This window comes from Dendrobates tinctorius, unplaced genomic scaffold (assembly GCF_039654945.1).
Source record: "Dendrobates tinctorius isolate UK_male_01 unplaced genomic scaffold, ASM3965494v1 ptg000011l, whole genome shotgun sequence".
NCBI lineage: Eukaryota > Metazoa > Chordata > Amphibia > Anura > Dendrobatidae > Dendrobates > Dendrobates tinctorius.
The window spans coordinates 118,417,104-118,430,828 of NW_027361679.1; the positions used below are offsets into that span (position 1 = coordinate 118,417,104).

Consider the following 13,725-nt stretch of genomic DNA (forward strand, 5'->3'; position numbering starts at 1 on the left):
GGGGGAATAATCTATGGAGCTTCTTATGGGGGGAGCATATGGAGGAATAATCTATGGAGCTTCTTCTGGGGACACCATATGGGGGAATAATCTATGGAGCATTTCCCACCCTAGGCTTATACTCGAGTCAATAAGTTTTCACAGTTTTTTGTGGCAAAATTAGGGGGGTCGGCTTATACTCGAGTCGGCTTATACTCAAGTATATACAGTGGGGAAAAAAAGTATTTAGTCAGTCAGCAATAGTGCAAGTTCAACATAATAGAGGTTGTCAATTTAAATCCGAGAGGGGGAAATATAAATAAAATGATCCTTAGAAGAGAGTGTGAGTGAATATTCAGGATGGAGTCCCTCGAGCCAAAGGGGTTAAACGAACAAGTCTCCTTTGCCTGTTTCTTGTAAGCCAGGGCTGAGGAATGTGACCCTTTGAGTCAACTGGCCGTGCCGAGTTTTTGTTTTTAGGTGTCCTCTGTATTTGAGGATTCCCATATACAGTGGGGAAAAAAGTATTTAGTCAGTCAGCAATAGTGCAAGTTCCACCACTTAAAAAGATGAGAGGCGTCTGTAATTTACATCATAGGTAGACCTCAACTATGGGAGACAAACTGAGAAAAAAAAATCCAGAAAATCACATTGTCTGTTTTTTTTTCATTTTATTTGCATATTATGGTGGAAAATAAGTATTTGGTCAGAAACAAACAATCAAGATTTCTGGCTCTCACAGACCTGTAACTTCTTCTTTAAGAGTCTCCTCTTTCCTCCACTCATTACCTGTAGTAATGGCACCTCTTTAAACTTGTTATCAGTATAAAAAGACACCTGTGCACACCCTCAAACAGTCTGACTCCAAACTCCACTATGGTGAAGACCAAAGAGCTGTCAAAGGACACCAGAAACAAAATTGTAGCCCTGCACCAGGCTGGGAAGACTGAATCTGCAATAGCCAACCAGCTTGGAGTGAAGAAATCAACTGTGGGAGCAATAATTAGAAAATGGAAGACATACAAGACCACTGATAATCTCCCTCGATCTGGTGCTCCACGCAAAATCCCACCCCGTGGGGTCAGAATGATCACAAGAACGGTGAGCAAAAATCCCAGAACCACGCGGGGGGACCTAGTGAATGAACTGCAGAGAGCTGGGACCAATGTAACAAGGCCTACCATAAGTAACACACTACGCCACCATGGACTCAGATCCTGCAGTGCCAGACGTGTCCCACTGCTTAAGCCTGTACATGTCCGGGCCCGTCTGAAGTTTGCTAGAGAGCATTTGGATGATCCAGAGGAGTTTTGGGAGAATGTCCTATGGTCTGATGAAACCAAACTGGAACTGTTTGGTAGAAACACAACTTGTTGTGTTTGGAGGAAAAAGAATACTGAGTTGCATCCATCAAACACCATACCTACTGTAAAGCATGGTGGTGTAAACATCATGCTTTGGGGCTGTTTCTCTGCAAAGGGGCCAGGACGACTGATCCGGGTACATGAAAGAATGAATGGGGCCATGTATTGTGAGATTTTGAGTGCAAACCTCCTTCCATCAGCAAGGGCATTGAAGATGAAACGTGGCTGGGTCTTTCAACATGACAATGATCCAAAGCACACCGCCAGGGCAACGAAGGAGTGGCTTCGTAAGAAGCATTTCAAGGTCCTGGAGTGGCCTAGCCAGTCTCCAGATCTCAACCCTATAGAAAACCTTTGGAAGGAGTTGAAAGTCCGTGTTGCCAAGCGAAAAGCCAAAAACATCACTGCTCTAGAGGAGATCTGCATGGAGGAATGGGCCAACATACCAACAACAGTGTGTGGCAACCTTGTGAAGACTTACAGAAAACGTTTGACCTCTGTCATTGCCAACAAAGGATATATCAAAGTATTGAGATGAAATTTTGTTTCTGACCAAATACTTATTTTCCACCATAATATGCAAATAAAATGAAAAAAAAACAGACAATGTGATTTTCTGGATTTTTTTTTCTCAGTTTGTCTCCCATAGTTGAGGTCTACCTATGATGTAAATTACAGACGCCTCTCATCTTTTTAAGTGGTGGAACTTGCACTATTGCTGACTGACTAAATACTTTTTTTCCCCACTGTACATATATATATATATATATATACAAAAATATATGTATATTTTTAAAAACTTTTTTTTACTTTTGGCATGCTTCAATAGTCTCTATGGGAGACTAAAAGCTGCCATAACCCGATCGACTCTGCTACATACAGGCGATGATCAAATCATCTGTATGTAGCAGAATTGCTCACTTGCTATGAGTGCCGACCACCACCACCATCCTAGTTTTCACACATTAAACGTTTTATGTGTAAATTTATTCATAAACTTTAATTGTGAAGCATTTTTATTTATAAGGTCATCAGAGATGTAAACAAGGTTGACATTGTGATATTGTATAAATCTAAGATAGCCATAAGTGTGTGTCTTATGTAATTTCTAACCTGCCTATGTTTTTTGTTTTTAATTTACAGGTTCCTTTTTAGTATCTATACCAGTCCCCATTTATAACAAGCTCATTGAAGGCTATTGGTTTGGGCCGCAAATGTATTGCATTGAATCTTTTCCATCTGTTTCCCATGAAAAGGCTTTCATCCTCTATAATTTCCTAGTGGTCTACCTGCTCCCGCTACTCACTATTTGCATCTGTTACTCTGCCATGGTGTACCAGATGGGACGGCCCTCTGTGGAACCAGCGGATTACAACTACCAGGTAAAATGAAAGCTACAGAATATTGTAGGCATTTAACTGCTTATGTAAATCTGAGTGTTAGTTAAAACAAAAGTAAGTAAGAGAGAAAGTTCTTTTCTGGCATCCAAAAAGGAGGCTAATCATATTTCCTGTAGTTCAGTGAAAGTGCTATTATTCCTTGAACAGCAAATATTAAAAGAGTCTAATGTAGATGGAAGCTTTAAATTAAAGGTAAACTGTCAACAGGTTTGCTCCACATAAAATACGACCACCACCTAACCATCTAAAAGGGAAGGTGCTATCAAAAAAATTTTTTTTCAGCAATTGAATAAATGTAAAGAATTAATGTTAAAATTTTCTTAAAAAATATAATTTGTTTATAATTTAGTAAAATATGAAACATAATTTTAAAAGGTTTGGTATATCCACTTTTAAACACTAGGGGGTGCAGCTACTGAAATTTGACACACAAACCTAGTGTACAAGTAGCTCACATTACTGCACTGCAGTAAATATGGGCTGAATTTGTTCACATGTGTGTGATGTCACTCCTCTACTCCTCTTCTCCTCTTCTGGGTTTTTGCTAAGGGATAAGAGAGGAAGAGATTTAGGAACACAGTGCGCGGAGCCATTTTGCTGGTGACAAGTTGGTGACAGGCAAGCAGATGGTCACCAAGGATGGCAGGCAGCAACAATTCTTAGTTTGAACTGCTCACGGTATCACGCTCGCACTCACACTCACGCTCACATGCTAATGCTCACACTCATGCTCAAGCTCACGCTCATGCTTACACTCATGCTCACACTCACACTTACACGCTGATGCTCAGAATCACACTCATGCTCACGCTCACATTCACACTGGCACTGACACTCATGCTCACATTCACATGCACGTGCACACTCAGGCTGATGCTCACACTCAAGCTCACACTCATGCTGATGCTCATGTTCACACGCTGATGCTCATATGCACGCTCACACATTGATGCTCACATACCTCACACTCACACTGACGCTCATACTCATGCTCACACTTACATGCTGATGCTCACAAGCACGCTCACGCTCATGTTCACACTCACGCTCACACTCACACGCTTAGGCCGGCATTACACTTGCTGTATGAAAAATCGGTCTGTTTTTCATGGCTGAGAATCGCAGGAGTGTTCTCTCAATGGTGATCTATATGTAACCTGTTTGCAATGTGATGATGCGATATCCTTGCATCTAGAATCCGTATGACATCCATATGCAATCTGTATGCAATGTGATTTTAACATGAGCTTTTACACACAGCAGTTCGCTGTCATTGAAACATCGTTTTAAAATGAAATATACAATATTCTTCAAAACATCTAATATATAAAGCTCAAGTATGTATGTATGTATGTATGTATGTGTGTATGTCTGGGATTGGCATCCATACCGTCGCAGCTACAGCCACAAAATTTGGCACAGTCACACGTCTGGACCCTGAGAGTGTCCTAGGCTATGTTGTGAGGCGCGTTCCAATTCACCAATTTTGTCCCTGTCTACATAATGGGGAAAAAGTGTGTGTGTCAAGACCCGCCCCTCATTATGATGTCATAATGCCCCTATCTACATAATGGACAAAAAGTGTGTGTGTGTCAAGCCCCGCCCCTCATTATGATGTCATAATGATTGCCATGGCGACGCTGATGTCATCATAGGTTGCAAGCCCCGCCGCTCATTATGATGTCATAATGGTTGACTATGGGATGGAGGATGTGTGATGGGTATATGAGCACTGCACTATGGGATGGTGGATATGTATGACGGGTATATGGGCACGGGACTATGGGATGGAGGATGTGTGATGGGTATATGGGCACTGGACTATGGGATGGAGGATATGTATGACGGGTATATGGGAATGGGACTATGGGATGGTGGATATGTATGATGGGTATATGGGCACTGGACTATGGGATGGAGGATGTGTGATGGGTATATGGGCACTGGACTATGGGATGGAGGATATGTATGACGGGTATATGGGCATGGGACTATGGGATGGTGGATATGTATGATGGGTATATGGGCACTGGACTATGGGATGGAGGATATGTATGATGGGTATATGGGCACGGGACTATGGGATGGAGGATGTGTGACGGGTATATGGGCACGGGACTATGGAATGGAGGATGTGTGATGGGTATATGGGCACTGGACTATGGGATGGAGGATATGTATGACGGGTATATGGGCATGGGACTATGGGATGGTGGATATGTATGACGGGTATATGGGCACTGGACTATGGGATGGAGGATATGTATGATGGGTATATGGGCACGGGACTATGGGATGGAGGATGTTTGATGGGTATATGGGCACTGGACTATGGGATGGAGGATATGTATGACGGGTATATGGGCATGGGACTATGGGATGGAGGATGTGTATGATGGGTATATGGGCACGGGACTATGGGATGGAGGATATGTATGATGGGTATATGGGCATGGGACTATGAGATGAAGGATGTCTGATGGGTATATGGTCACTCGACTATGGGATGGCGAATATTAATGTGGGGTATATGGGCATGGGACTATGGGATGGAGGATGTGTGATGGGTATATGGGCACTCGACTATGGGATGGAGGATATGTATATGGGCACAGGCCTATGCGATCGTGGATATGTATGATGGGTATATGGGCACGGGACCATGGGATGGAGGATAATTATAATTTGCTATAACTAACCACAGTTAGCTACTATGCCCGGGCAGCGCTGGGCTCTTCAGCTAGTGTGTGTGTATATATATATATATATATATATATATATACAGTATATATATATATATACTGATCAAAAAAGTAAAGGGAACACATCCTAGAACATTGTGTTGGTTAATTGTTCCTCTTATTTTTTTGAGCAGTGTATATATACAGGGTGACCATGTACAGTATATGGATACACCTAAATAAAATGGGAATGGTTGGTGATATCAACTTCCTATTCACGGCACATTAGTATATGGGGGGGGGACTTTTCAAGATGGATGGTGACCTTGGTGGCCATTTTGAAGTCAGCCATTTTAGATCCAGCTTTTTTTTTGCAATGGGAAGAGGGTCATGTGACAGATCAAACTTAATGAGAATTTCACAAGAAAAACAATGGTGTGCTTGGTTTTAATGTAACTTTATTCTTTCATGTGTTATTTACAAGTTTCTCTTTGTTTACAGCCATTGACATGTCGCAGAGGATAACACGTGAGGAGTGAATAGAAATTGTGTTGATGTCTGGTGAACGCAGTACCCGGGTCATTGCAGCAGATTTCAATGCAAGACACCCTGCGAAAGAAAACTGTCACCATTCCCATTTTATTTAGGTGTATCCATATAAATGGCCCACCCAAAAAGGTTTGCCTCATCACTGAACATAATGTTCTGTGTAAACTGAGGGTCCTGTTCTAATTTTTGTTTTGCCCATTCTGCAAATTCAGCGTGCCGATCTGGGTCATCCTCGTTGAGATGCTGCAGCAGCTGGATTTGGAAGGGTGCCATTTGTGAGTAGCTAATATCCGCCGAAGGGATGTTCGACTGATGCCAGATCGGCGCGCTGAATTTGCAGAATGGGCAAAGCAAAAATTGGCTCTTAGCCTCGCTCTTCCCACTTGCCCTGTGGCGGTGGCAAGTGGGGTAACAGTTGTGGGGGTTAATGTCACCTTTGTTTTGTCTGGTGACATCAAGCCCACGGCTTAGTAAAGGAGAGGTGTCAATAAGACACCTATCCATTACTAATCCTATAGTTGTTACAAGTTAAATAACGACACAGCCAGAATAAAGTATTTTAATGAAAATCACTACATAGTTTCCCATATTTATTATACAGCTAATCCATGCAACACCCTCGATCTCCTGTAAAAAAACAAAAAATAACAAACCAACAATGTACCATGCCTGCCCATCATTGTGTCCCACACCATAATCCATATCTGGGGGATATACAGTTTACAACCAGGACGATGCCAAGATGCCACCGCCCCAGCTGTAAACCATTGATGAATGAGGAGATGCTACCAGCGCAGCTTCAGTGACTATTGCTGATGCCACTGATGCTGCTCTCCCTCACAGCCTGACCCATGCTAAACTCTGGAGCATGGGAAAATGCCAGTTCAGCACAGGTCAGGCTGTGAGGGAGAGCAGACTCAGTGACGTCAGGCCTAGTCACTGAGGCTGCGATGGCAGTATCTCCTAATTCACCAGTGGTTTTTCAGCCGGGACAGTCGCATCTTAGCACCTTCCAGGTTGAAAAATGTACATCCTCCATGATGCACCCAAGGGGCCATGGGAGACTCGGTACCAGGCCGGTGTCTTAAAGGGGAAGTGTCACGGTGGCAGTGACCCGGTCCGTGGCCCCAGGCGTTGATGTAAAATTAAGGGAATTGAATAGGGAATAAAGTTTATGTATATGTCGTGACGCCACCTGTGGTATTCTGGTCAGGGTGACCAGCGCTGCAGTACAGGTCCTCCGGGACAGATGGTAAGATGCAGCAGAGTTGGTAAAGCTCCCCACAGGCAGAGCAGCAGTCCCAGGGGAATTGAGTTGAGTTTAGAGATGGTGAGGTAGTGTGGTGTGAAGGATGTAGCAGTGCCGGGTGGGTGATGCAGAAAGAAGGTAGAGGACACAGTAGTATGCGGTTCCAATACTTTACTCACAGTTCTGTCCGCGGTAGAGATGCCCACTTCAGTGCTGTGTTCTCCAGGTGAGGGGACCAGCCAACTTCCAGGTAAAATGAAGTACACCCTTCCAGCACTCCCTGTCAGTATGTACCCTTTCCTGGCTGTCTCCACAAAATATGCTGCTTTCCACTTTCCTTCCTTTCCAGCACTTCACAGTTAATGTTCCAGGCCAGCAGCTGCTAATCCTGTCAGACAACGCACACCCCTTCGTTTCTTTGATCCTATGTACAGTCATGGCCAAAAGTATTGACACCCCTGCAATTCTGTCAGATAATACTCAGTTTCTTCCTGAAAATGATTGCAAACACAAATTCTTTGGTATTATTATCTTCATTTAATTTGTCTTAAATGAAAAAACACAAAAAGAATTGTCCTAAAGCCAAATTGGATATAATTCCACACCAAACATAACAAAGAGGGTGGACAAAAGTATTGGCACTGTTCGAAAAATCATGTGATGCTTCTCTAATTTGTGTAATTAACAGCACCTATAACTTACCTGTGGCACCTAACAGGTGTTGGCAATAACTAAATCACACTTGCAGCCAGTTGACATGGATTAAAGTTGACTCAACCTCTGTCCTGTGTCCTTGTGTGTACCACATTGAGCATGGAGAAAAGAAAGAAGACCAAAGAACTGTCTGAGGACTTGAGAAACCAAATTGTGAGGAAGCATGAGCAATATCAAGGCTACAAGTCCATCTCCAAAGACCAGAATGTTCCTGTGTCTACTGTGCGCAGTGTCATCAAGAAGTTTAAAGCCCATGGCACTGTGGCTAACCTCTCTAGATGTGGCCGGAAAAGAAAAATTGACAAGAGATTTCAATGCAAGATTGTGCGGATGTTGGATAAAGAACCTCCACTAACATCCAAACAAGTTCAAGCTGCCCTGCAGTCCGAGGGTACAGCGGTGTCAACCCGTACTATCCGTCGGCATCTGAATGAAAAGGGACTGTATGGTAGGAGACCCAGGAAGACCACTTCTTACCCCGAGACATAAAAAAGCCAAGCTGGAGTTTGCCAAAACTTACCTGAAAAAGCCTAAAACATTTTGGAAGAATGTTCTCTGGTCAGATGAGACAAAAGTAGAGCTTTTAGGGCAAAAGCATCAACATAGAGTTTACAGGAGAAAAAAGAGGCATTCAAAGAAAAGTACACGGCCCCTACAGTCAAACATGGCGGAGGTTCCCTGATGTTTTGGGGTTGCTTTGCTGCCTCTGGCACTGGACTGCTTGACCGTGTGCTTGGCATTATGAAGTCAGAAGACTACCAACAAATTTTGCAGCATAATATAGGGCCCAGTGTGAGAAAGCTGGGTCTACCTCAGAGGTCATGGGTCTTCCAGCAGGACAATAACCCAAAACACACTTCAAAAAGCAATAGAAAATGGTTTGAGAGAAAGCACTGGAGACTTCTAAGGTGGCCAGCAATGAGTCCAGACCTGAATCCCATTGAACACCTGTGGAGAGATCTAAAAATGGCAGTTTGGAGAAGGCACCCTTCAAATATCAGGGACCTGGAGTAGTTTGCCAAAGAAGAATGGTCTAAAATTCCAGCAGAGCATTGTAAGAAACTCATTGATGGTTACCGGAAGCAATTGGTCACAGTTATTTTGGCTAAAGGTTGTGCAACCAAGTATTAGGCTGAGGGTGCCAATACTTTTGTCCGGCCCATTTTTGGAGTTTTGTGTGAAATGATCAATGTTTTGCTTTTTGCTTCATTCTCTTTTGTGTTTTTTCATTTAAGACAAATTAAATGAAGATAATAACACCAAAGAATTTGTGTTTGCAATCATTTTCAGGAAGAAACTGAATATTATCTGACAGAATTGCAGGGGTGTCAATACTTTTGGCCATGACTGTAGCTGCCTTTCCGGTCAGAATAACTGTGGTAGGGTGTTATGAACTGGTCACCGAGGAGGATGGCATGAATAGGCTAGGCACCACTAAACCAGAAAGGGTGGTAACTTAGCGGATTGCAGACCCCTAATCCTAACAACACAACTAGCAGTAGCTGTGGGGCGTACCTACGATGCCCTAGACTCCTTGGCACAGCCGGAGAGCAAACTAAGCCTAAAGCAAGAAAGGTGAAATCTAAACTGCCCCAGAGTAGAACCCCAAAGGAATAGATAGCCCCCAAACATATATTGTCGGTGAGACAAGATGAGACACAAACGCAGGCAGAAAATAGACTGAGCAAGTGATGGGGCCCAAACTGACTAGATAGGATAGGAAAGGAAAGACACTGTCTGCAATCATGCAAAAACCCTAAAAAATCCAACACGTCTTATGTACAAAAATTACTGAGGTCTCACGACTATATCAGCATTCTGGTGAGAACTGGCAGCAAAGCACAAGAGGCTAATATAACAGGGGACTGAACAAACTGACACAAGCTGTAAAATATGGAGCGGGGTCCAGCACAGCCCCAGCAGGGAGCTCGCTGAACCCTCACAGCAAAGCAGAAAGAGGCAAAACCAGATCAGATGCAAAGGATTAGCAAATGAACAACTTAACTGAAAAATGCAGGATCAGGCAGGAGACACCAGACCTCAGAATGCACAGGGAGAAACTAATCACCAGCAGCCACTGAAGGAAGCCAAATCGAGAGAGTTCACAACAGTACCCCCCCTTGAGGAGGGGTCACCGAACCCTCATCCACACCTCCAGGCCGATCAGGATGGGCCCAGTGAAAAGCACGAACCAATCTCTCTGCATGAATGTCAGAAGCAGAGATCCAAGAATTATCCTCCTGGCCATGACCTTTCCACTTGACCAAGTACTGGAGTCTCCGTCTAGCCAGACAAGAATCCAATATCTTCTCTATCTCATACTCCAAATTACCCTTAATCAATACAGGGTCAGGGGGCGCCGCCATGGGAACTACTGGCTCCACAAACCTTTTCAACAAAGATTTATGAAAAACGTTATGAATCTTAAACGAAACAGGAAGAGCCAAATGGAAAGAGACAGGGTTAAGGATTTCCAAAATCTTATAAGGTCCAATGAACCTTGGCTTGAATTTTGGAGACACAGCCTTCATAGGAATATTTTTTGAGGACAACCAAACCATATCACCCACTTTAAACCAGGGACCAATGGTCCTATGCCATTTGGAAAACTGTTGGGCCTTTTCCTGAGAGTGGAACAACTTATCCACTACTTGGTCCCAAATCTGCTGCATTCTCTCTACCACAGAATCCACACTTGGGCAGGCTGAAGCTTCCACCTGCCCTGAATAAAATCGAGGATGAAACCCAAAGTTACAGAAAAAAGGAGACATCAAAGTGGCAGAACTAGCCCTATTGTTTAGCGCAAATTCGGCCAAGGGCAAAAATGAGACCCAGTCATCTTGATCAGCAGATATGAAACATCTCAAATAGGATTCCATAGTCTGGTTTGTTCTCTCAGTCTGCCCATCATTGGTCTGAAGATGAAATGCAGAGGAGAAAGATAACTGAATTCCCAGTTTGGAACAAAAAGCTCTCCAAAATATGGAAACAAACTGGACTCCTCTGTCCGACACAATGTTCTCAGTAATCCTGTACAAACGAACCACCTGTTGTAAAAACAAGGGCACCAACTCAGAAGAAGATGGCAACTTTGGGAGTGTTATAAGATGGACCATCTTAGAAAATCTATCACAGACACCCAGATAACAGTCACTCTGAGAGACAGGGAGATCAGAAATAAAATCCATTGAGACATGGGTCCATGGCCTCCTGGGCAGCTGCAGGGGCATCAACAAATCACTAGAACGAGAACAGGACTTGGACCGAGAACAAGTCCCACAGGATTGCACAAAATTCCTGACATCACGAGATAAGGCAGGCCACCAAAAAGCCCGACTCACCAAATCTCTGGTACCAAAAAATACCTGGATGACCAGCTAAAGCGGAGTGTTGTGAGTTCATTCTCTGGTTCACCAGTTGTGAGTTCTCCTTCCAGACTCCCTCTGGTGGTAACAGGAGGTAATGAGGCTGATTTGATCGGTGGAGATCTGCCACCTGAGAATGAGGATGACGATTGGACCTCAGGAGTCTCAGATTGGATTTAAGACAGCCGACGCCCTATTCAGTTGCTGGTGATTCCTTCTGGCTTGTCAACTCTTGGTTTTCAGCTCTGTTCCAGTCATCTAAAGCTAAGTTTTTCTGCTAATGTTCACACTTGAATTTGTTGGTCTATTCAGTTTTTTGGTGTGGTCAGCCTGCCCCGGCTGGGGACTGTGCTGAATTTCCAATCAGTATTTTGCCAATTTGCTTTTTGTCCATTACTAGTTTGGTCTCTTCTTGCTCTGTCTCAGAATATTTCAGAGTGCTGATATAGTGGGAGAAGTCTAGTGACTTCAGGGTTAATTTTGCTATCAGAAGTGTTGGACATTATTTTTGTAGGGTTTTTTGCAGGCTGCAGTCAGTGTCTTCCCTTTCCTTTCCTGTCTAGTTAGTTTGGGCCCCATCATTTGCTCAGCCTATTTTCCTGCCTGTGTTTGTGCCTTCATCTTGTTTCACCGTCAATACATGTGCGGGGGCTATCTATTCTTTTGGGGTCTGCTCTGGGGCAGTTAGTTTTCCCCTTTTCATGCTTCAGGCTTATTTAGTCCTCCGGCTGTGACGAAGCATCTAGGAACTTCGTAGGTACGCTCCACGGCTGCTGCTAGTTGTGTGGTAGGATCAGGGATCTGCAATCTGCATAGTTACCAACCTCTCTGGTTTTCTATGACTTAGCTTGTTTTGCTTTTTTCTCCTCGGTGACCCATTCATAACAGAATCACCAGCCATACCGCAGATTCTAGGGTACTCAAAAGCAGAAAAAAGTTGTTAAAAAAATGAAAAAAAAAGTGTCAGAATTTTTTTATTTTTTATTGTATTTATATTTTTTCTTCTTTTTTCTCTGGGGCCGTAGGAGGATTTTTTTTCTTTTTCCTAATGGAGATTAAGCAATTGTCTGATCGTGTGGAGCAGCTGGCTGCTGAAGTGCAGGGAATTTCCACCTACTTCATTCAGTCACATGCTGCTGAACCTAAGATCCCTATTCCTGATGTGTTTTCTGGGGATCGGTCTAAATTTCTGAATTTTAAGAATAACTGTAAATTATTTCTGGCCTTGAAGCCTAACTCATCGGGGAGCTCTGTGCAGCAGGTTAAAATTGTCATCTCCTTGCTGCGCGGCGATACCCAGGATTGGGCTTTTCCTCTGACACCTGAAAATCCTATTCTGACTAATGTGGATGCATTTTTTCAAGCCTTGGGGTTGTTGTATGATGAACCTAATGCTGTTGATCAAGCTGAGAGAACCCTGTTGGCATTAAACCAGGGTCAGGATTCTGCAGAGTTATACTGTCAAAAATTCCAAAAGTGGGCGGTCCTTACTACATGGAATGATAGTGCATTGGCAGCTCTCTTTCGGAAGGGTTTATCAGAGACCGTAAAAGATGTTATGGTGGGATTTCCTGTTCCCTCTGGTCTGGATGACTCTTTGTCATTAGCCATTCAAGTTGATCGGCGTTTAGGTCAACGTAAAACTACACGGAAGGCGCTGCCACCTTTTGAACAAACGTCTGAACCTATGCAATGTGATGGGGTTTTGTCTAGGGTGCAACGTCAGGAGTTTAGAAGGCGTAATAAGCTGTGTTTATTTTGTGGAGATGCCTCTCATATTATTTCTGTCTGCCCAAAATGAGAGAAACGTTTTGAACACACATTTGCTGTGGGCCTTATACAACCTGTTTCTTTTGGCAGTTACTCTGATCTGCTCCTTATCCACGTTTTCCACGAAGGCTTTTGTGGATTCAGGAGCAGCGTTGAATCTGATGGATTTGGACTTTGCTAAACGTTATGGTTTTTCCATGACGCCTCTGCGGACGCCTATTCCTTTGAGGAGTATTGATGCTACTCCTTTGGCGGAAAATGAACCTCAGTTTTGCGAGTTGCCCCAGACCACCAAGAAAATTGTAAATTTTTGGTGCTGCATAATTTGCATGATACTATTGTTCTGGGTTTTCCTTGGTTGCAAACTCATAATCCAGTTTTGGATTGGAAATCTGGGTCTGCGGTGAGTTGGGTTGTCAGTGTGTTCTTAGGGACGCTCCTGTTTTCTCCACCTCTCCTCAGTCTCATGATATTCCTGATTATCTAGCCGATTTTTCTGATGGATTTAGTGAGCAAGTCTGCGTCTTTGTCTCCTCATAGGAGTTCTGACTGTGCAATTGAGTTGATGCCTGGGTGTAAATTTCCCAAGGGTCGGCTTTTCAACTTATCAGTACCCGAACATGATGCTATGCGATCCTATATTAAGGAGTCATT

The 13,725-nt window shown here is 43.5% G+C and overlaps 1 protein-coding gene across 1 annotated transcript in view; it reads left to right on the forward strand.

Annotated features, from left to right (window-relative positions):
- The window catches only part of KISS1R (KISS1 receptor), a 291,499-nt gene that overhangs the window by 184,726 nt on the left and 93,048 nt on the right, over nt 1–13,725 (forward strand). The window contains exon 4 of the mRNA XM_073546900.1: nt 2,487–2,725. Coding sequence (XP_073403001.1) covers nt 2,487–2,725 — 239 coding nt within the window. The remainder of the gene's footprint in view (nt 1–2,486; nt 2,726–13,725) is intronic.